The sequence below is a fragment of the Hoplias malabaricus genome, chromosome 2 (genome assembly GCF_029633855.1).
Source record: "Hoplias malabaricus isolate fHopMal1 chromosome 2, fHopMal1.hap1, whole genome shotgun sequence".
Lineage (NCBI taxonomy): Eukaryota > Metazoa > Chordata > Actinopteri > Characiformes > Erythrinidae > Hoplias > Hoplias malabaricus.
Genome location: NC_089801.1, coordinates 70,371,415 through 70,396,749, shown reverse-complemented (window position 1 = coordinate 70,396,749; position 25,335 = coordinate 70,371,415). Strand labels below are relative to the sequence as shown.

General features: G+C 40.6%; 1 protein-coding gene across 3 annotated transcripts in view; it reads left to right on the top strand.

Annotated features, from left to right (window-relative positions):
* The window catches only part of nlgn4xa (neuroligin 4 X-linked a), a 116,054-nt gene extending 95,314 nt beyond the window's left edge, over window positions 1–20,740 (top strand). For all 3 annotated transcript variants that reach the window (XM_066661324.1, XM_066661326.1, XM_066661325.1), the window contains 2 exons: window positions 1,174–1,963; window positions 17,524–20,740. In XM_066661324.1, the coding sequence (XP_066517421.1) occupies window positions 1,174–1,963; window positions 17,524–18,415 (1,682 nt within the window). In that variant the 3' untranslated portion in view covers window positions 18,416–20,740. The remainder of the gene's footprint in view (window positions 1–1,173; window positions 1,964–17,523) is intronic.
* Window positions 20,741–25,335: the final 4,595 nt, after the last annotated feature.

The window sequence follows — 25,335 nt, the reverse complement described above, 5'->3', positions numbered from 1 at the left end:
TTTTAAAAGTTCAAGATTTTAAACAAAACATCCTTATGTGTTTACAGAAATGTAGAACCATTTGTTTCACTCTGGAGTGTTTTTGTTGTAGCTCATTTTGAAAATTGGCTGCTGTTATACAGCACACAAAACAACTGGCTGTGGTTACATATTTCATTTGTCTAGTTATTTCAGCAAAGTGTCAGAGCACAGGGTTATTGGGCCAGTAAGGCTATGAAATAACACAAGACAGAAATCTCTCTTGTGAGACTAGATATGTGTAAAACCAGTTTGCTAGGTTTCCTGCTTTGTCAAAAACCTTGGGCTAGTTTATGTTTATTTTTAAGTTATTCTTGCCATCATGTTTGACTTTGTGTGCACTCAGTGGAGTTCAGTTCGAGATCTGTATATCTTTGAGCATGAAAAGCGTTTTTTTGTTTGTTTGATTTTGGGTTTGTTGGCTTGCGTTAGTACTTTGCTTGAGGCCACTGATCTGCTACAAAGTGAATCAACATCCATTGACTTTAGAGGCTCTGGTTTGGATCTGTTGAGCAGTTTCCTGCTCGCTCCATGCTTCCCACTTCTACCTCTCTGGTACAGGTTAATCTCTGTCTAAAATGTTCATAAGATGGCTCAGAGCTCTACATGATTTATGTGATTTTTATCAGATTTGGTCTTACCATTTTGTTTTCAGGCTTATCAGGGGTGTGCAGCTTGTAGTAAACCTTCAGAGATAGTATTGTATTCTTCATCTTTATGGATGTCTGGTGTGGTTTTGGCTTTGATATTGATTTGTTATGGATTGTAGTGTCAGAATATACTCCTTTACTGAAGTTGACATTTCTTTGGTCTTCAAGTTGAGATATAAAAGCATATATTTAGAGGTGTCAAATGTCTACGTCTGAAATCGTACATCTAGTGTTGACATTTTGTTAGCTCTTTTGTGTGAACTAATGTTGCTGGAACAATCAATCGGTGAGCAACCAAGCAAAGTATCATTTAACTAATGTGCATGTTAAAAAAAAAAAAAACAGTTGGACAATGGTTTGTGTAGAAAAAGAGGCTGTGATTCTAAGCTGGTCCAGACACAAATAAGGTAAAAACTCATAGATCAAAACTGATGTTCTGCTTCTTCTGCGTTTAGCAGAATGATGTGAGAGTACTGAAGTTTTTTTTTTCTGTTCTTCCTTGCAGATCTCTTCCAGAAAGCTATCATCCAGAGTGGAACTGCTTTGTCCAGCTGGGCAGTCAACTACCAGCCAGCCAAGTACACACGCATGCTCGCTGAAAAGGTGGGCTGCAACATGCTGGACACCATTGATCTGGTGGAGTGCTTGCAGAAAAAGAACCACAAGGAGCTTATTGAGCAATACATCACCCAGGCCAAGTACCACATTGCTTTCGGACCTGTTATAGATGGTGACGTCATCCCAGACGACCCGCAGATTCTAATGGAACAGGGCGAGTTTCTCAACTATGACATCATGCTTGGAGTCAACCAGGGCGAGGGGTTTAAGTTTGTGGATGGAATCGTGGACAGCGAGGATGGCGTCTCCGCAAACGACTTTGATTTTGCTGTGTCAGATTTTGTGGACCACCTGTACGGCTACCCTGAGGGTAAGGATACACTCCGAGAAACCATCAAATTCATGTACACGGATTGGGCTGACAAGGAGAACCCGGAGACCAGGCGAAAGACTCTGGTTGCATTATTTACAGATCACCAGTGGGTAGCACCTGCAGTAGCTACGGCTGACCTCCATGCGCAGTACGGATCGCCGACATATTTCTATGCTTTCTACCACCACTGCCAGAGCGAGATGAAGCCCAGCTGGGCCGACTCGGCACACGGAGACGAGGTGCCGTACGTGTTCGGAATCCCTATGATCGGCCCCACGGATCTGTTCAACTGCAATTTCTCCAAGAACGACGTCATGCTCAGCGCGGTGGTGATGACCTACTGGACCAATTTTGCTAAAACAGGGTGAGTGAAGTATTCCATCATGTTCATAATACTTTTTATATCAAGTAATAGTACTATTGATAATATCACAGACAGATACAGCACTCCAGCTAAGTTAAGCCTTATGGGTTTGGCCTATTTAATGCTTTGATTATTTTGGAATGATGTACTATGCATCATTACAGTTCAAGTTTGAGTTCAAGTTTCTATGCACAATAAACAATAATCATGTTCATAAAAATGGGGCAGCCTTTTTAATGGCCTAATGGTTAGAGGATCAGGCTTGGTACGATCCCCAGTGTCGGTAGGTCATGACTGAAGTGCCCTTGAGCAAGACACCTAACCCCCAACTGCTCCCTGTGCATGTGTGCTCACTGCCCCCTAGTGTTCACTAGTGTGTGTGTGTGTGTAAATGTGTGTTTCACTGCACGGATTGGGTTAAATGCTGAGATTAAATTCCTCTGTGTGCAAGCAGTGTCCAATAAAGTGAGTCTAATTCTGTGTGTAATTCTAAATACAAATGCTGCCGGTGAATTTAAACTCCATTTGACCTTTGCAAAACATTCGTTTCCTGTTTCACATCAGTTTCACATCAATACACCTGCTCCAATACCAATTTAACAAATTTTCCTCATCACTTCTTCTAGGGGAAATCCCTGGCGCCAGAGTAAGGGTCAGAGATTGAATAAATGGTGTCAATTTCAGCAGCAGAACTTGTTCAAATCATAGGGACTTGATACATTTACCACTCATAACTCTCAAAAATGACTAATGAAGCTCTTTAAACCAAATCCAAACATACCTTAAAAAGCTTAATATTAACAATGTATTTCAGTCACTGTGATTGTTCAAGTTCAAGGTGGAAAACTACTGCATTTTTTAAATGTAACTGCCAGTACATTTCATTATACTCTGCTAGTGTGCTATGTATAGTTAGCAACAGAAAAAAAAGCCAAAGCTAAGTCTAAGTTTATCTAGACTTAGACTTAGCAGACATCTAACATAAAAAAAAATAAAAATAAAAAATGCCAATTGCATTCTATTCCTCACTGTCCTCTCCTTCCTATGTGATGTAAGTGACCACTTTTCTGACATGGGTGTTACGCACTTCCAAGTGATGAACTGAAGCTGAAATGGGTCTTTGCAATATTATGAACTCACTGTACAAAGTGGAGTTGAGTTGGTTCATCAGTGGGTGGTCATACCAATAGAAAGGAAGCTGATTCAAAGCACAGAAAGGGATGTGTTTATGAGGAATATTCGAGCACACAGTTGAAGGACATTGCTTCTAGACTCAGCTGAGTCACACTAGTTTCATGAGTTTGTCAGAGCTGGTTATATACAGCATGAGACCTTGTGTATGATGCTATTTCTATGAAGTGTCAAAAATATTCTAGTACTCAGAACACAATTCTGAGTGCAGCACATATTTCCAGGGCTTTTTCTTTCATAATAAAACCAAATATGAGACCGCAATCCAGAGAGATAGCTGCTGGCATCAAAATAACCCTTCTGAAAGAACAGCCAACATGCCAAATATATGGTACCACCAATTTATGGTGTGGTTGAAGCTGTGGAACATTGCCTTTTTATTGTGATGTTTGCACTGAATGCGACAGCCTTTTTGCATTAGATACCACCTTCATCTGACCTTGTAAAGTCTCTTCCTTTCATTATGTATCAGAATGTACACTGTGTATGTTTCATGGATGCTCCTGTGGTCGAATGCCGTGAACATTTTACAGTGCATTCCATCATCCAGTGTATAACATTCCCAAAAGTGTTGAGTTGTTATTGCAGCATAGTAGGGACACATTTCTCAGTTATGCTCAGAATTAATTTCAGAGGAACTTGTAGATGAGCAGGTGTCCGCAAACCTTTGGCCAGATAAATATAGAAATAGTTGATGGATTAAAAATCATACAGCTGTGCTTTTATAATATTATAGTCACTCAGGTTCTTGAGCAAAGCTGTTGTTGTGTATTTACAGCAACATATAACTGTTTGTTTCACATGGGTGTGTTTTTGTTGTAGCACATTTAGAGAATCGGCTGCTCTTAGGCCAGTCCTCAAAGACCTGTCGGTGGATGTGAGTCTTTGGCAAAGCTAAGCTACAGCATGAAATCTCTCATATGGTGCTATTTGTGTGAAATGTCAAAGATTAATCGAATGGTCTGACAGTCAGAACACAAATCTGAGTGCGGTGTTGAAGACGTCATGGTTTTTGCATTAGATCTCACATTCGTCCGACCTTGTGTCCACTGCAACGTCCCTTTCTTCCTTTCATTGGATTTCAGAACATGTGCGCACCGCTTCGTTGCAAAGGCCGTCCATTTAAAGATAAGTGGCTTAACTCTCCAGCCACTTCTCAGACGAGGGACTTCTATGTGGCCAAACCTTTTAGACAGAGAGAGCAGATGTAGGATCTGATTCTGCCCTTTGGCTGATTATAGAGCAACATCCTTAGGACTGACTCACTCAGTGTGTATTCTGAAATCAAGGATATTAATCGGGAGTTTGTCTCTTTTTTGCTGCGGTAACAGCCTCTACTTTTCTAGGACATGCAGCAGAGATATTCACAGACCAGTTCCTTCCAAGGGCAGTCTTAAGCCTGCCATATTTTAGCTTCCAGTCTTTGTCATTTGACCAGTGCTAACTGCAGTCACACTCAGTAAGCTTTTTATTGGTTGTGTTTATTAATGTAGATCTGTGGCTAGTCGATACTGGTTGACACCACAGTGATTCTCATCGCAGATCATATTGAATCGTGCTGAATCAATGTGATGAGCTTAGCTAGAACTCTAGATCCAAAGCTAACATTTCAGAAGCTCCAGGCAGAATGAGGTTGCTGTGCCCTATAGAAGGACAGCGCTCTTCTTGCTGCTGTACATGGGCCGTGTGCAGCTCGTAGCCCACACTTCAAGGCAAGGCCTGTCTGATTCATGGCGTTTATCCAACTGGCACCACAGTGTCAGGAGATAGACTGGCAAGCTCATCAGCATATCTCTCTCTCTCTCTCTCTCTCTCTCTCTCTCTCTCTCTCTCTCTCTCTTTCTCTCTCTCCCCCCCCCCATCTCTTCTCTTTCACTTCTCTTCTCTGAGTGTTTCTCACTCAGCCCAAGTGGCTTAAAAACAGAGTGGCAAAAAAACGAAAGCAATTTCCGCCACACTTGGAAGTGCTCGAGCATCACAGGAGAGTCTCTCCAGCCACGAGTAAACATCCCACTCATAAAGAGAGAGAGAGAGAGAGAGAGAGAGAGAGAGAGAGAGAGAGAGAGAGAGAGAGAAGTGAGTGAGAGGGAGGGAGAGGGTAAATTGAGGGAGGGAGGGAGATCTAGAGAGAGAGAGAGAGGGAGAGAGAATGAGACAAACAGGGAGGGAGGGAGAGGTGGGGAGAGAGAAAGAGAGAGAGAGCGATACACACAGGGAGGGGTGGGGATAAATTGTGTGTGTGAGAGAGAGAGAGAAATGTGTGAGTGAGTGGAGAGAGAGAGAGAGAGAGAGAGAGAGAGAGAGAGACAAGGAGGGAGTGGGGGTGGGGGTAAAGTGAGAGGAAGAGAGGGATGCAAGGGTGGGGTTAAAGTGTGTGTGTGTGTGTGAGTGAGAGAGAGAGAGAGAGAGAGAGAGAGAGAGAGAGAGAGAGAGAGAGAGAGATGGGAAAAGAAACAGAAAAGAAAGGGAATGAGAACGAGTGAAGCAGAACGAGATGCAAATGTGAGGGATAGAGAAGTAGAGAGGGATGAGGAATGAGATGAAAATGAGTCAGAGACAGATGGGCAAAGTGTAAGGCTGGGGGTGTGGGTTAAGAACCAGAAAGTCTGGGCATGATGTGGGGCGTATAACATCAACACAACTTCTAAATCTATTGTTCTATAATAATATTATTACAGAATATTGTACACAACCCTCGAGGGTATCCCCAGAGTGACAGCAGAAGGTACCACCACAGTGACAGTATTTCAGAGAGAGAGAGAGAGAGAGAGAGAGAGAGAGAGAGAGAGAGTGAGAGAGATATTCAAATTAGATGCAGACTCCCAAATTGCAAAAAAAAAGAGAGGTAGAGTGTATAACAGATTAGAGGAAGAGAGTGCCTCTTTGGAATAATATTTTCATTTATTGTTGCCTTTTTTTCACTTAGTTGCTAGATTTTAGGTGCTATTCAAAAGCTCATGAAAGAGAAAATGTGTGCATGTGAAAGAGAATGAGAGAGAGAGAGATCAAAGCAAATTAGACTTGCCATTTTTGAAGAACTTTTCATTTCTTCTTGGTCTTTTTTTTTCCTCAGTCTAGCGTAGCACAGTCGGTAATAGGACCTGCTTGTGTCATTACCACCATTCATCCCTAAACCCTCTGTTGTGGGTGCCGCTATGAAGAGAAAATGAGTCTAGAGCAGTATAGGAGAAGGACACTCTCTCAGCCTTGAGGGGAGGTGTGCGGAAGGGTTTGTGGATGCATTTCTGTGGAGATTAAGCACAGTTCTGACAGGGATTTTGGGTGGAGAATGTGTTCTGAGTGTAACCAAGCTGCATCTTCATCAGGGTGTGACGTACTGCCTTTGTGTGGAACTTCACAAAACCTCTAGAGATACATACAACCACTGTGTTCTAGACCTGGTCTTCTGGTCCTTAAAAGCTAAACACCACTTAATGGACCTCCATGAATATTTCACATTATTTTAGTTACTGACAGATAAAAGTATGAATTCAAATGAAAATAGCAGCTTAATTTGCTTCAAAACTGACAATTTTATTAAATTGACGGAAAAACCCGAGCTCACTACGGAAATTCTTGAATGCAACCGTGACGTCACTGGTGGACAACAGCTGAACAACGCCGCGGTAAAACACCGTTATGACTGACTGTTATGACAGTATCTAGCTAAATAACAAACAATATTAATGACAATAGCCTAGCAATAAGCTAAACTCAAATGTAGAGGTACCGTTATTCTTGTAAATGTGATCGAAGTCGAACTCGAATTCCTCCGACACTATAAACCTCCGTAATGCAGCTACGTAGCCGAGTATAATCTGAGCCACCGATTTTAGCAAGTCATGCTAACGTTAACTAACACCAACTAAAACAGGCGAAGTAAGTGTCCTTACCCTGTTTACCTCCATGTTACAGAGGCTCTTGAACACCTTTCGTTGGTGTCCTTACATGCCCATATTGTTGGAAAAGTGCCAGTGAAATGAGCTACAGATAACGGAGTGAGCGGATGGTCCTTTCCAAAGTGCCCGTTTAAAGTTGACAAATTTAGTCCATTTTCTGGATATTTTGGGATCTTTGGGTCATTTGTGCACAGATGTCCCACTGTACATTGAATGATTGCAGCCAAAAACAACACACCTTTTCGTCATTTTGCTTTAAATTAAGTGCAGCTTCTAGAGTTGTTGTCCACCATCTACGTCACAGGCAAGACGCCTATTAGAGTTTCCGAACACCGTTGGGGGGGGGCAACGGTCTTTTAAACCTTACTCCTTGAATTAGTAAGAAATACTTCTGACTATCAATAAACACAAGTTAGGAACTCAAATTCCACTGTATTTATTTGTTTGACACATTCATATAGCTGGTGCTTAGACTTAAAGAGGCCAAACCACATGGCTCTGGCACTTCTGCTGTAAACAGGCCTCCTCACATAATACAGTAGGCTGTAGAGTCAGGTTCTTTAGGTAGATGCTGGGGAGGCCCCAGCATCTACAGGAAACTACGGATACTGGAAGCCTGTGCTAGCATTTCTCGGTGTTGCTATCAGTGTGTGAAGAGTGGGAGAAGAGGGTTGCATTGACAATCCAACACAATGGGCAGCACTTTGAACACATTTTATAAGTGCTCAGAAACTTGTAAATAACTCATGAAAGAATAAGGTTACCTATTGAAATTCCCAATAAGTTTGATGTGTCACACGACCCTCTTCCCATTGAAAAAACAAAAGTTGGATACAAAATGGCCGACTTCAAAATGGCCACCATGGTCACCACCCATCTTGAAAAGTTTCCCCCCTCCCATATACTAATATGACCACCATTCCCATTTTATTAAGGTGTATCCATATAAATGGCCCACCCTGTTGAAGGTGGAAGGAAATTAATAAACAATGTATAAAAGCCAGTGTTTCTTTATTTTATTTTAGCCAAATCATCATTAGAACATAGAAATGTTTTGTCAGATTTGTAGGTGTTTAACTCCCATCCACTGGTAGTACTTAATAACAGTTACTAATTTTGTACTTTGTGGTGTACATTTTGTGCTCTGTTTTCTTACAGACTCTGATTATTGAATGAAGGGACAGTCACAGTCTTCTGACCTTGAATGTAGTTCCTATACATGAGTGGCATGTCAAGATTGGTTGATATCAGAGGATGCCCAAAGGCTGTGTGATGATTCTGAAATGCTGCATGCTGGGTATTGTAGTGAGAGACCATAGATGAATGAAAACATGAATAAATTGCAATAAAACCAGTGAGGCTCAAAGATACTACTCTGCACAGTGCTGCACAATGAGAAGTATCATACATTTACACCAGAATGCCCCTTTACAGTGGTGAACATGCTTAATACCAAGTGTTGGCTAGAGCGACGTAACCACCCCGCGCAGTTTGGGCTGTGGAGCAGTGCAACTGTTCCATCCAGACCAGTTACCCGTGCATGTGTCCAAACCTTGGGTCATGTAGTGCATTAAGGTGAGGAAGAGAGCTTCACAGATGTGTGGAATTGGCATCATGTGTTTGATCACAGTGCTATTCAGTGACAAAGAGAGTATGAGGAAAGTGCTCTTTGGGGCATGCAGAGATTAAACTGTGCTTCAGCCTTCACTCCATAAGTCTGGACTGCATTAACCTATATAGTGTGATTTCAGCAGTAATGCTCAAGCATTAGGCACTCAGGCCCTTAGAATGAAAAGGCTTTATTTTCACTACAATATATGATGTGAAAACTATATGAATCTTGCAGAAATGGGTTTGAGCCGAGTTGTACACAGCGCGAACTCTGTAGAAGTGAAACCATTGAGAGTATTAGCCTCACGCAGTAATTCAAGGATGAGAAAGAGATATTTAAAGTCAAGAATGCTGCTGTTAAGGAAATATACATTCTTTCAGCTCGACTGAACCATGACTGTGCTTGGATGGGTCCTGAAGTCGGAGCCGGGTTCAATTCCGGGTTTTGTTTTTTTCCCTTCTTTCTGTTTATATGAAACTGTCATTGCTGTGAATGAAGCAAGCTGATGTGGTTAATGCTTCAGGCTGAGAGAGAGAGAGAGAGAGAGAGAGAGAAGCATTTTGGAGGTTATTTATAACCATGAACTTTCTATTTTCATTTGACATTGCGAGGAGATAGTAGTAGAAGCATCCTCATCCAGCCCCCGTTTCTAGGACTGTGTTATTGTGTCGTTTAGAGCACAGACTACAAATGTGAATGGAACATAAAACCCATTTGGATTGGATTAGTTTTTCAGGGGGACATATGTAATAAAATTTTTACATGCCTCCGCTGCGATAAAACACTGGCATCCGGACGGCAATGAAAAACTAGAGGACAAGTGAGTTTCTAGTTTCTGAATTATATCATGTTGTCATATGATCACGAGCGAGGTTCTAGTTATTTCCTTCTTCTGAGAACGCCCTCCCAGTGTTTCATCCCATCTGGTTAAGGCTATAGACAGCAGTAATGCCGTATGAGGTTGTAGCTTTTGTAAACACTGGAAATTAATTTGAATACTTCTGGGAATTCTATATAACAAATTCATGTGTAACTTGCAAAAATGTGTCATATATTTTATTTGAAATTTAGAACAGACGTATTAAAATTTCACCTCAACAGTAACGTTTTATAACAAGTTTTACAGTGACTCCTTCAGTAAAGAACTGTTAAATTACAACTGTTGCTGTTTTCTCTTTCTAACATCTGACTCAAACGTTTTGTTCAAGCTGTCACTCATATTGACAGTCAGTGATGTAGATTCCAGATGGTTTATACTCTCAGACAAAACGATACAGCAGAGGTATATTACTGTCACAAAATGTACACACAATGTAAATGTACTTTTTTTTGTCTCATAAAATTAGGCTGAAGAACTGGAAACCAAAACATTTTGAACTGTATCCACTCTGTTTCTAATTATGCGCATAAACTAGTGTTAGGCCTTCAGTTCAGGTCCTGAAGCCCTAAAAAATGGGTAGAGATAAACTTTCCAAATAAATAGAAACTTGTTCCAGAATTCCATATATCATTTTATTTCCTGTAGTGGATATGTATTATTTTACGCAAAATTAAGCCCAATATGTGATTTGTCCAGGGCCATTCAATCCATTCAATACAGCCATATATATGTTATATGGACTTGTGCTGTAAGCAAGAGTGCTGCTCTAGTGTAAAACACATTTCTGAAGCATTTCTTGGACAACCACAGCTCAAAGCGCTTCACTCATCACCGTCTGGAGTAACAAGGGAAGAGAAGGTACAAAGAGTGTCATTACTGTGGATTCTCCAAGGCTTTCAGGACAAGTCGAGCCAGCAGAACTATTTCCTGTCATTGATTCTACCTCGTGTTTGGCTCACGGCAAGAGGACGCTGTCAATTTTATTTATTTATTTATTTTTTATCCTCTCCATACCTCTGTTCTCTAGAACACTGTACATCCCAAGGTTTGTAAAAGCTGCTCTTCCACAATTTAATCTGAAATGTAAGGCACTGATAGTTAGACTGCTCCCTTTTACTGCAGTAACAGCTTCTACATGTCTGGGGAGACTGTATAATAGTTGCTAAATCATTGCTGTAAGAATTTGAAGGTATTCAGCCTTAGGATTAATATGTAGGTGCTGATGTTGGTTGATTAGCTTTGGATCAGAAGTTCCACACCAACTCATCCCAAAGCTATTAGATGCACTCTTTAAAAATATGGTTCTTCAAAGGTTCTACAGTAAAGAACATGGTCTGTATACAACCAAAAACTCTCAAGAAAACAAGGTTTTTTTTGTTGACTTGTGATACTGTTCTTTTCTATCAGTAGTTTGATCAGAGGAGGATGGGTCCCCCTTGTGAGTCTTGGTTCCTCCCGGGGTTTCTTTCCTTCAGCCTCAAGAGAGCTTTTACTTGCCACTGTCGCCTTTGGCTTTGCTCGCATGGGGCTTTCTGATTTTCATTGCTATTTCTTCTGATACTATTTCTGTAAAGTTTTGACGTCAGTTGTAAAAAGCACTATATAAATAAAAGTTTGATTCGATTCTCTGGATTGGAAGTGGTTCTATGTAGAACCTTACAATATATATATATATATATATATATATATATATATATATATATATATATATATATATTCCAATATATGCTATTGTTGTGATATCATATTGTTATGATATCAAGCTTGTAACAGTAGAAAAAACATATTTGGTTTTATATAGAACAATTTCCAAAATATATGACAAAAGTCATTCAGTTTATTCTCCCTCAAGCTGAAGAACACTTTCAGAATGCAAAGAATCCTCTATGCATGCAAATGGTCTTTGACTGTGGTTCTATATCGAACCATTATCTTTACTGAAGAACCCTTGAGGAGCCATTCTAAGAGTGTAAAACTATCTATAAATCAAATTACCTCAGAGTCCCTATCTCTTTGAGTCATTATCTTTGAGTCATAGATAAACAGCACAGTCAAACAGGAGATAAATAACTCTCCGTCACCTCTTCTGTTTGGGTAACAGTCTCACAGCCACCGTGCCTCTGCTGCTCTGATTATGGGTCACAGCTTCAGACTTCACAGAGAGTGGCTTTGATACTTAGCGAGCTGAGAGTCTGCAGTCATAATATTTGTGCTGTTCATAAGACGGCGTTCACTTTAATGGAGTATAGAAATCAAATGTCTATATCTTACATTTTTAATCTTACATATTCATATCTGTTGCTTTTCTATAATTAGCATCGTAGTCCAGTCTTGTACTTGACTGGTTAACAAAAATAAACATGTCACTGCTCTTCTCTTTCAGTGTCCCAGTCTGTGTTTACTTTCACTTTGTCGATTGGGGCTGAGAATCATTAAGAGCTTCAAAAAAAAAAAAAAAAAAAAAAACAAAGCTGTGGCTACATTTCATTTGTCCTGCTCTTCCCTTGCCGTCACTCGCATGCTAGCTCTGACTCGCAGTCAATTAACAAAAGCTGGCTGTGTGGGCTTTGGTCAAATTTGGACCTGTTTGACCTGAGGCCATGCCACATGCCCCAAGCCCTTATAAGTCAGATATGACCACGAATAAAGTCTGAATATTTCGAGAATAAAGTCAGAATATTATGACCTTATCTTTTAGCATGTATAAATTGTCAATGTAAGATTTAGTCAGTATTTTCTGAGAATTTTGCACATTGGTGGCCTGAGCTGGACGATGGGTTTGCATTGTGAGTGGACACAGACACAGCCAAATACACATGACTTGATTACCACATTACCCCAATGTCTGATTATGAAATGTGACAAGTTGTATCCAATAGTGGGGTCACTCCTGGTCAGGTGACATTTTGTTGATTATTTAAATGGGGTAAAAAAACATCAAAACATCATGCTCTGTAATTAATGGCCACTTTGCTGTAAAATAAACGATAAAAATTATCGTCTCTGACTTCTGAGCTGTATCATATATTTAGGCATGATGTATTTGTGACCTCATTTAGTGGTCACAGTGGAACTGAATTTTTGCCACTTTGTTTCAGTGTATGGACGGCATTGCCTTGGGAATGAATGGTACATTCTGAACCATTAGCAGTGTTTACACAGTACAACAGAATGGAACCTTGACACTGGCCCTTTAAAGGCATTCAGTTATTATTGATATTTATGCCCTTGAGCATCTGCTCCCGCACCCATCCATTCTTCTGTTTACTCATTCATTTCATTTAAATATGCTCTTGTTTCATCTTCCACCACTTCATCTGTTCAGTCATTTAAAGTATTTGTATCTTACAAACCCTCTCTGTCTCCACTTGTGTCATCTATTCCATAGACTGTATGTGAGTGTGTGTTCATAATATTATTTTGCATGCAGCTGGGGGTTCCCTTTGTCATCAGTGTCTATGTAAATGTCTCTCTCTCTCTCTCTCTCTCTCTCTCTCTAAAGGGAGTGACTTCTCAAGGATTCACAATGCAATGTTTGTGATGTAAACAAAGTCATTTAGCATGGTCTTATATGAAGTCGTTCATTGTAGAAATGACAGACTGTTTACAGTTGGGGGCAAAAGGAACCAGGCATCACAGTTATAGCTCTAACAAAATTCTAACACAATTAAGCATGCCATACAACACCTCCATCATGAAGGGAATTTAAAACTGAAATTCGGGGCAAAAATGTATGTCCTAAACCATTATAAAACCACATCAGGCAGTGTATTCATAACACTTGTCCCAAAAATATTGGATGAGGGAGGCATTCCGCTGTGATTCCTATCACCAGCACTGTGACCAATTCTGATTATCCGTTATCTAACTGCATTTCACATCATTTCACACTGTTTACCACTCAGAGATTTAACTCTCACGGCACTGTCTCATTTAAACAGCAATAATAAAGATTAAAGATTAATACAAAAATGAACAACAAAGACCTTTTAGTCAGTATCTTAATATTTTATACAAGTGCTACAATTAAATGGTCAGAACCATAGGAACTATATAGATCAGAACTGTAGGTAAAGGTTGGGGTGCCTCTGGTTTTACTGATGTTCTGAGCAGCAGATATTTAACTTTAACACACGACCCTGAACTGGATAAGAGGTTACAGATAATGGATGGACACTTTGAAGTCATTTGAAACCAACCATATTGAGAAACAAACATAAAATGTGATCTGTTTAAGGGTTATGGCTGTCAGGGTAATGCGAAGGGCGGACTGACGAAGGCGGACGCACACGCTACATCACAAATTAAGTTATTTTTGTTATTTTTATTTAAACCAAAATAACAAAACAAACATAAACAGACTTGAGGGTAAATACGACGACTGATAAATGAAAGGACTAGAAACAACAACATGAAACGAGGAAACAAAACAAGGAACAACTGACTAGGAATTTAGAACACAACTAGGACATGGAACAACACGACTTGTAATAGGAACAACACGAAACAAATGACCGATGAAAGGAAGTGACACAAGGGAACTTAAATACATGAACAGACGATACACACCTGAAACAGATAACGAGGGTTAAGGACAAGGAGGCGGAACAAAGGCGGGACAAGGGTGGAGACATGGACAATAACAGACAGGACCATGTGCTGAGAGAGCACATGGAAGGGAAAACAAACAGGACTGGGCCAGGATGTGACAATGGCACACAGTTCTCTCAATATGTTAATAATTAATTAAATAAATATATACTCAAGGAAAAATAGTAAGTGTTGACTTATTTCCGCCAAAAAAGCATGTCATTTGACAAGTGAAATAGAAAAACGTATGACATTTTGTAGGTGAGATACTAACGCACAGGCCTGTATATGGGGGAGGGGGCATAAGGGTTAATTACGCAGAATTTCCTCTTAAAAATGGCTGGGATTCATCTTTAATGGAATCTGAACCCATGACACTGTAATGGAGTCATTGCCTCCTCCACAGGCCCACAAAGATCCACAAACAAAGTTAAGACCACTGGGATGGATTACTGTTGCTGAAGCAGTTCATCATGCAGCTAATGATGGCATATTGCATATCTCTTGCTACAAATTGAGTTTGTGGAGTGGCTCGCCTGCTGGTATTGTCCGACAGCGTCATGGTGGATTATCTGCATGCTAGCAGGTAGTGCTGAGATTTATCGCCATTGTACCACGTTAACATTCCCAACATGTCCCTGAGTATTACTTCTGATGTATTTCTGGGACTGGAGCGTGTGCTAAAGCTGGTGACTCATAAGCTGTACCTGCACTCTGCTTTAATGCACATGCAAATTAAACCGGCTGCTGCTTTTTTTTTTCTTTTTCCTTTTCCTTTTTTGCCTTTACCAGGTCATCTGTATCTTATTCGCACAAATCCTGTGAAGACAAGGCATCTAGTGCAAAACAACTAATGATCAAGTTGACCCACTTAGAAAAAGTCTGTTGCAATCCTTCATGCTTTGGATGTCAGCTTTGTTAGCTCTGAAAAGATGTGCTATTCCCTCCTTTAAAAGAACCAGTTTGGTGCGAAAATCCAATTTACACAATTTTCAGCTCAGTCCAGATGCAGTCAATCAGTCAAGACATGTCTGGGGTCCAAATTTGGACTTTTTTTAGTTAAAATCTGGAGCTAAAAGGCTAATATTGCTAACACCAAGAGTCAGTAATCACCCAAATCCTCTCTAAAATCATCCTCTACAACTGCTCAGTCTCATTCAGCTCTTCATTAAGGTCACACTGACTTCTTAATGTGGTTTAGGACACAGTGCAACTAGCTGTAAGCTATCAAAAATGTATATGTACAAATGTCATGCTGAAATCTCGTGCCCTTGTGGAATGTAGGAATCTAGGAATAGAGGGATACAGATGTATCTTCAAGATTATCCAGGACATAATTGCTATTTGCGTTATTTTCTCCTTAAATTAAATATTCCACACGTTTTACCACAAGGGCCCATAGCTCTGGGGTCATAACGAAACGTTTGTTACATGCTTTGGTCAAAATACCACAAGGATCAAACACCACAGCAGTGTTCTTCCCCTATCTAAACAGTCTTGCTATGTTTCTGTTGCTTTAAATGTGAATGGTCCACAGCTCGAGACCCCGGGAGCAAAGAGCAGACACTCTGGATTTTAGCCGTTATCTCTCTTTCTTCTTCGTTTTCGTTTTCTCCATATTTAACGAGTACTCTTATTTCTCCATGCTTGTTGTGTTTGGATTGCTCTGTTTAACCATATCTTTGTGCTCTTATAAAAATGTGGGCCCAGAGCTGCGATTGGAGAGACTCAGATATGGAGGAGGGATTTATACTCTACGTAAGAATCAGAACAAAATCAGAACAACTCGATTTATCCCATGTTTTCAGACAAAGCAATTTTGCAATGTGTGGGCTGGTAAGAACTCCAGACCCTGAAATAATGTCCCCTTTAATCCCAGGCCAACATTTCAACATTCCAACATTTTGATGATTAAAATGTTTGTTTTAAACCACACATGAAAACTGGTACTAACTAAAGATGTGTGTTTGCTATTGGCTCCTTCTATTTGTTATTAATGCCTTGTAGTTCTAACGTATAAGTAAATAACCATACATGTCTTGACTGATGAATACATCTGGTTAAGTGGGTAATTGTGTAAAGTTTTTATTTTGCCAAACAATTCCTTTAAGGGTCATTTGAATGGATTGATATTACAGCCTGCCTGCACAAAGACCTTGATAAATAGCTAGAGAACAAACCTTGACTTGAAGGTTCTTGGCATTTACAGAACACAAGGTTAGGCCTTGTCCTTTGATACTCCTTCTGCATAGTGGGTTATTTTCATATCCGCGAACACAACCAGGAGGGTTGAAATATTTGACAAAGTTGTGATGTCCAGAGGACAAACCCTCCACAGGGAGTAGGGTGCCGGTGGGGGAGGCTGAGATTTTTAATGAACCTCACTTATTCAGTCATTAGTCATTTTCAGGTCCATTAGAATAATTTGGTGGGAATCCAGTAGCACTCCATAATGACTGTGTAAAAAGCACCATGAAAAGAAATGACTGACATGGTCACTTTTTCATGGTCAAAAAAGGAACTCTCACTGCATAATCCACAAAGGAGTAAAGCCATTATTGAGACAACAAACTTTATTCATGCTAATGCACTCAGGGAACAGGGAAAGTATGTCTCCACCACATTTCCGTATTTAGAAGCCTTTTACACCTGTCTGGGCTTTTAAAAAAATATGTTTTATTTATTTATTAATTTTGCCTGGCCACTCTTTGAATGTAGTGAACAATAGCTAAACGGGCTCTACGAAATTGAAATACTTTTTCAGATGTGCATTTACTGAAGATGTGAAAGGTGTGGATGCAATGCTTATGAAAATATTAGGCATCAGTTCAGACTCTAAATAGTTATTTTTTCTGATGTTTCCATAAATACTTATTGTATTATGAAATCAAATAAAAAGGCAAATATACATAGACAAGTCATTGTCCACTTTTAGGACAGTTCTTTTTAGAGAACGTCTTTCAGAAACTTGTATATATGTGGAATATTTTGAGATTTGACCTTTAGTACCCGAGCTAAATGCCGAGCTCTACTAGTCACGGTTCACCTGTTTGAATCCTGCTGCACTTGACCCAGTCAATGAAGGGCTTCTGAAGATGTTACGTACCTTAAACAACTGCATCAGATTATGTTGTGAGCTTCAGTCTGCAGTAAGATAAGGACCATAGTTGGTAACTACAGACTTAGGGCACATATGTTGAGTCTGCCATTACTGAATTGCTCTGGCTGAAATGGTGGCTTCTAAACTGGTCTACAGGCACCCAAGATGTTCCTTATTTATACTCTGTCTGAGTTTCATCAAAAATGCAAATCCCTGAGGATTGCTTGCAAAACCTTTTACTAAACGGCAGAACCTCATGCACTTTTCCTTTCTTGTCTTTTCTAACAGAGATCCAAATCAGCCTGTACCCCAAGACACCAAGTTCATCCACACCAAGCCCAACCGCTTTGAAGAAGTGGCCTGGTCCAAGTACAACCCCAAAGATCAGCTGTACCTTCATATTGGCCTGAAACCCAGAGTCCGGGACCACTACCGAGCCACTAAGGTCGCCTTCTGGCTGGAGCTTGTCCCTCACCTCCATAACATCAACGATCTGTTCCAGTATGTCTCAACAACCACCAAGATTCCACCACAGGATACTACGCCCTTCCCTTACACTAAGAGACTGGTCAAAACATGGCCGTCAACCACTCGCCATCCCGGAGTTCCACAGGCTAACCCCAAACAGACAACGGACCAGCGCAAGGGCAGTGACCTTGGCGACGACTCGGCTGTGATGATTGAGAACAAGCGGGACTACTCCACAGAGCTGAGTGTCACCATTGCTGTGGGAGCCTCACTCCTCTTCCTCAACATCCTCGCCTTTGCGGCGCTCTACTACAAGAAGGACAAGAGGCGGCATGAGTCCAACCGGCGAGTCCCAAGCCCACAGCGCAACTCGACACCGGCCAATGCAGCCGCCAACGCCAATGACATCGCTCGTCTGCAGAGTGAGGAGCTGCTGTCCCTGCAGATGAAGCAGCAGCAACAACTGGAGCATGAGCACCACCATGAGTGTGAGTCGCTTCAAGCCCATGACACTCTACGCCTGGCCTGCCCGCCCGACTACACACTGACCCTGCGGCGGTCACCTGACGACATCCCACTCATGACGCCCAGCACCATCACCATGATTCCCAATTCTCTAGCCGGGATGCAGCCCTTGCACAACTTCAATACCTTCGGCGGGAATCAGAACAGCACCAGCTTGCCTCATGGTCATTCCACCACCAGGGTATAGCTCTGCGCTTTGGACTTTGAGGGCTGGACCTTTTCAGAACTTTACGGTGGAGGTCTGGGGATGGTTTACTAACTCCAGCGTGGGATTTAGGACATGGAAGTCTCTCAAGGATGAAGGGGGAAAAGATAATACATGGATTCTTCGTTCCACTTGGAGACTGATTCTCAGTGGATATGGTATTATTTTGCTACAACCACTTCTTGAAAAACATCTAAGTCCAGCGTGACCTACTTGTGGGGGGAAAAAAGTGAATGTTTCTAATCTAATGGTATACTCAAAACCAAGTGCAGAGAGAACGACAAGATGTTTTACCAAAAGGATTCTTGAGCTTTCATTTTTTGCGAGGGACTGTTCTACAGGCACATGTGACACACACACACATGCAAAGGATAGTAAGCAGCGAGGGTCTGTCAGAGCTGTGTAGGTGTCATACTGATTCTCCTATATCATGAGTAACAGAGGCACATTAGCACAGTGTCAGAACACTGCATTTTGAACAATGGGATTAGTCTACTTTTCTGAACATGTTGACACATATTGAACAAGGGAACTGAATTTGAAATCTCCCAGCCTGAAATGTATTTATGACAAATTTGTAAAGATGACAATTATGTACATAGCTGTGAGTTACAAATCCAATACTAAAAGAAAATGGCAAAAATTTTATTGATGTTTTGTTTAAAAAAAAATATTAATGAGCTTGTGCTTTCTGTTGAAGTGACTGTAAATATGCCTGTCATATTCAATAGTCGATTTCTTTTCCAAAAACATCTATGTCTAATCGAGTCCCATAACCATAACCATCCGCATCCATAACCATGACCTCTTGGTGGTCCTTCATCTTTATGTCCAGCAAATGTTGTTAGAAAAGGCCTCATACAGTGACCTCCAAAATAGAGGGCTTGCCATCTGCGACGGCGCTGACAGAAATGGTCCCTTTATGGTAATCTCAGACTGGACTGGTCGCTTCTATTCTGTTTGGTGGAGATATAGTTTCGCCTGGACTGGTCAGCTTGGGTTAATGCCTTCCACTTTGGGGGGAAACGGAGGTGATATATTACAAATGTCATTTTCATCTAAAGAGTTCCAAGAAGGGCAACCCAGAATTGCCAGGAAATAAACACTAGATCATGGTGCTGTCACTCAAGCACATTCTTGCTATAATAATTTTTTAAATCCTTGTGGTTGTCGAGGGTGGTCCTGGAGTACCCCTGCCCCCATGAGTACCCATGTGTTTTCCTGGAACAGGGCTAGGTACATTGTTCAGTACTGTGCAATCACCCTTCATTTATTTAATTTTCAGTCATGAATTACATTTTTATTCCACATGCATAAGGAATATGGAAGTAGATTATGAGACTCATAACAATCAAACTGGTACACCACAAAAATTCAAATAAATATTTCCTCTATCAAAAAGCCTCAAGATTGGTTGAGACCTTAAAAAACAATCATTAGTGTTTCTATCTATCCATCTAGAGTGAGGGAAAAACACAACACCGTGTCTGGAGCTGTCAAGACAGAGTTAAAATTAAGTAAATGAAGGATAGTCTCTGACTGTTGCACAGTAATTTAAATATATATCATATATCAGATTCCAATTTACACTAGAATGAATATGATGTGGATCCAGATGTTTTTGCAGGATTGGCTCCTGGATGTGAGACGACAGCAGAACAACAACAGCTTATATCCCATGTGAAGGTCACCACCTGCTTCATCCTGTCCTGTTGTTAGACTTTTTTTTTTCCTGTTTTCCTTTTGATTTCCACCTTTCCGTTACATGCACCACTGCCTGAACTGTGGCCAGCATTGTACCTTTAGAAAAAAAATTATGAAAGAAAAAAAAAAGGAAAAAAGCACAGGCAGTGGATTTTGGTAATCAATATTAGTTGGATATGTTTGTAAAGCAGTATATGTTAGATATTTCTACTTGTCATATGCTAGCAATATGTAAAGTATCGTGCCAGGCTTGTGATATTTTTGGGTTAAAACGCAAGTGAATGAGTGTAAATAAAAATAATTATAAATGCTATTAAAAATCATTAACCCTGGTATTTTTAGTTCTGCATCCTATAACAAGAAAGCTTGAAAGCGCAAGCAAAGATATAAATAAATATATATATATATTAAAAATGCAATTGAAATTTATAAAGTTACATTTGTATATTGAATCTAAGATATTCATCTAGCCCCTTCAACTGTCAATAATTCAAGGGTGAAATGTAGGATTCAAAATAATAGTTTGTCTTATATTGTTTGCGTTTTTTGCCTTAAGTGATAGATGATATTTCTGGCTGGACACCTCTAAAAAAAATTTTCTGCAGCGTTTCTAATAAAATATCACAGTATTTTCTAAAACCGTGTCTGTTGTTGTGTCGATCTTTAGTGTTTGTCAAGGGGAAAAAAGACAACAAATGCACAAAATGTCTGATACTGGGTTTCAGAATTCAGAACTTTCATGGTATTGATCTCATTGACAACATGTAGCTAATAGCCAATAAGCACACTCGTTCAAAAATATGGGCATTTTCCTCAGATCAGTGTTTTTAAACATGAACTATGGAGTTAGCCAATATAAAATCAATAAATCACACATCTGTAAACACACATGCTGGTCTCGCTTCGCTTCAAAACAAAAGAAAAATGTGTAACCATAGTAACAGTACATGAAGGTATGATGAAAACAAACAAACAAAAAAGAGCCCGTTTCAATTCATGTCAGTAACAATTTATTGAGGGTAGGTTATGTCAAATATTAATTCCATTTGCAGTGCAGAAGGGTAAATAAATTAAAAACGAACACTTCCATACCACTGAACTTGGAGAAAACACACTGTCTTGATTTCATGTGGATTATTTCAATTTGGTAGGGTACTGTTTATACACGACTGGGTAAAAAATTATTTTAGCATGATATTAGAAGAGATTATTATCATTTTATTTTATCGTATATATTGAATATCCACTGTACTATTTGCTGAGAGACATCTGATAAGATAACAAAAATTGAAAATCTATGATGGAAGACAAAGATATGTCATGAAAGACATCAGGCATCCAACCATACCCCGCCCTAGTTATACCACACAGAAAAATGATGATGCCAGTTCAGTAGGTGGGCATAGAACCTCTTTAATAGAGACCTCAAAACACCATGATGCATGAAACAAAGAGGTTTAACACCAAATCACTCACGCCAATGCACTGCATAAGTCATGAAATTGCTGAATCTAGATCTAAATAGTGCTTTATATATTTCTAATACAGCGTCATTTATATGTATTCATATGGGGGAATCTAAAATGCCGTGATAGCTGGATGTATTAATTGCAGTTCAATGACTTATGTAATTCACTATATAGGGAGTGAGGAGATGCTGACATTTCAGTCATCGCTCCACGCTGTGTGACATCAGCATTTCTAAAAAATACGGTTTCATTGTCCACACCAGAACCAGTGTTGCCATTTAGCGACTTTTCAGCCCCTTTTAGCGAATTATTTTTTAAAAAGCAATTAGTGACAATTTATAGCGACTTTTTGTACAAACCCTAACAACTTCCCGGCCAAGAGAGTCGCTAAATCTGCCCGTGAGAGAGACTCGCGCAGTGTCCGAAATGGCTCACTTTTCCCCATATTACTCATTATACAGTGCACTATTACAGCGAATGAATCCAGAACGGTTTCGGAAACTAAGTCATGCAGGTTTCTACACTACATGGGTTGTACACTATATAGGTTGTACGCTAGCTTTTGCAGTGCATTGTGGGATTGTTTGAGTCCACTGAAAATTGTCCACTATGTTTTCAGACAGTACTACAAAATGGAGGAAACCAAAAATAGTGCACTATATAGTGAATAGGGCACAGTTTTAGACACAGCGCCAAACATATGTAGTTAGTTTCCATTTCTAAGCTTCTGAACTGAGATCAGATGATTTATGTACTCAAGTCTGTACACTGTACTTCATTTAAACACATAACACATTTAACATTAAAATGAAGACCTGAAATTTTTAATAGCACATTAATTAAATGACAAAGTTTGACACAAACCATAAATACACACTTTCTTAAAGCTTAGTGGTGTATTATCTGTTTTATTAAATAAGGTAAAGGCAGCTATTGTGGAGTTCAAAACACTGATTACAAGTATTTTTTTTTTTTTTACATTTTGTTTATGCTGAAACATCTTAAATCTCAAACTCTAATTGCTCTGTCTTTCTCACACACATACTTCCACATACTTTCTCTCAAGTATAAATTTGCTGTGTTTCCACTTCTCTTCTTGCTTCTGTTTCACAGATGTTTAGAGAAGTTGTTCTTTGTACATATGCACATAGTTTGTATGGTTTATCCTGTACAGTTAAGGTGTCCTATCAAATAAGTAAACTGTTGTTGTAATCAGTTGGTCTCAGCTAATGACGGCAGGGAAAAGTTTCTATATTCATTGGTTTCAGCCAATGATCTCAGCCAAAGATCAAAGACCATCTAGCGGCATTTAGCAACTTTTAAGCAAGCTTTAGCTACTTTCCTCTAAAAACATTTGGCAACACTGATGAGAACACTGACAATGGCATTTTCAAAAATCTCCAGCCTGGGAAGTGTTTTGAATATGTCAGTTTTCTGTTACATAAAACGGATACAAAAACCATAAACCATTCTTAAAAATATCTGTATCCATGGTCTCAGAACTGAGCATTAACTCTATATATATAGATAGAGCTTAACAGTTCACTGTCCACTTTAGCTGTACAGGTCAACGTTAGTTTAGCAAGAATGCTAAACATGTGCGCAAACCAGCAGCAAAACGAGCATTCATAATCTGCATGATAGCAAATTTTCATTGATTTTCATTTTCTTAATGAGTGTTAAGGTTTAGATATATTCTTTTTAGAGATAAGCCATTTTAGTTGCTCATTAGCTACACCATAATACATCAATTATTTCATAAACTACTCAGCTGAGGTGTTTTATGGGTTAAATAATGACTCTAGGTTTTACTGAGACGTGGAAGTGTGATATTCACTGACACAAGACTAACAGTACTGAGTCAGAAAGCATCTGATTTGACCTAGAACAGACCTTGTTAAGGAATCAGTCATAAAACATTGCTAAAGTAGGGTATTATTTTGGCATGTGTACAGAAATTCTTTGGTCCAGACCCAGTGAAAGAAATGAGCATCTAGGCCAAAGAAGAAAGCAAGCATGCTGAGAGTTGATGGAGAGATGAGTTGAAAAACAGAGAAGCTTTCTATTTGAAAGCTGAAGTTTGATGTGAAAGGGTAGAGGGGTTTTCTAAATCTTCATTCCTCCCATCAGTGGCATGCTGCCATTTGGCTTATTTTGATGACTGGCTCTTTACAGAGTATTTGACACTGCAGTTTTCTTCATGAAGCGATGACCTAGAGTCTGGGCCACGGAGGTGATAAATACAGAGCTGGCTCCGACACAGGGAACCTTCTACTAACACCTCTCTAAATGGAAACAAAATGTATTTTATTGCTTTGTTTTAGAAGTAAATAATGCAGCTGGGTGATATATATACGAAAAGAAATGCATCCCGCATTTCTTCTGAAATTCAGTTGCTACCCTTTGCTTCAGGTACAGCTTCAACACTTCTTGGAATTCTTTCCTTTCCATGAGATACTGGAACATTGCTGTGAGGATCTGCAGGCATTGAGCCAGCACATGCTTTTGTGAGGTCAGTGAATACTTTATCTTCACATTGATTTTCAAGGGGGTGGCATGGTGCCGCAGCAGGTAGGGACCTGGAGGTTGTGGGTTCGAGTCCCGCTCCGGGTGACTGTCTGTGAGGAGTGTGGTGGGTTCGAGTCCCGCTCCGGGTGACTGTCTGTGAGGAGTGTGGTGTGTTCTCTCTGTGTCTGCGTGGGTTTCCTCCAGGTGACTGTCTGTGAGGAGTGTGGTGTGTTCTCTCTGTGTCTGCGTGGGTTTCCTCCAGGTGACTGTCTGTGAGGAGTGTGCTGTGTTCTCCCTGTGTCTGTGTGGGTTTCCTCCGGGTGACTGTCTGTGAGGAGTGTGGTGTGTTCTCCCTGTGTCTGCGTGGGTTCTTCCGGGTGACTGTCTGTGAGGAGTTCAGTGTGTTCTCCCTGTGTCTGCGTGGGTTTCCTCCGGGTGACTGTCTGTGAGGAGTGTGGTGTGTTCTCCCTGTGTCTGCGTGGGTTTCCTCCGGGTAACTGTCTGTGAGGAGTGTGCTGTGTTCTCCCTGTGTCTGCGTGGGTTTCCTCCAGGTGACTGTCTGTGAGGAGTGTGCTGTGTTCTCCCTGTGTCTGCGTGGGTTTCCTCCAGGTGACTGTCTGTGAGGAGTGTGGTGTGTTCTCCCTGTGTTTGCGTGGGTTTCCTCCAGGTGACTGTCTGTGAGGAGTGTGGTGTGTTCTCCTTGTGTCTGCGTGGGTTTCCTCTGGGTGACTGTCTGTGAGTAGTGTGGTATGTTCTCCCTGTGTCTGCGTGGGTTTCCTCTGGGTGACTGTCTGTGAGGAGTGTGGTGTGTTCTCCCTGTGTCTGCGTGGGTTTCCTCTGGGTGACTGTCTGTGAGTAGTGTGGTATGTTCTCCCTGTGTCTGCGTGGGTTTCCTCCAGGTGACTGTCTGTGAGGATTGTGCTGTGTTCTCCCTGTGTCTGCGTGGGTTTCCTCCAGGTGACTGTCTGTGAGGAGTGTGGTGTGTTCTCCCTGTGTCTGCGTGGGTTTCCTCTGGGTGACTGTCTGTGAGGAGTGTGCTGTGTTCTCCCTGTGTCTGCGTGGGTTTCCTCCAGGTGACTGTCTGTGTGGAGTGTGGTGTGTTCTCCCTGTGTCTGCGTGGGTTTCCTCCAGGTGACTGTCTGTGAGGAGTGTGCTGTGTTCTCCCTATGTCTGCGTGGGTTTCCTCTGGGTGACTGTGAGGAGTGTGGTGTGTTCTCCCTG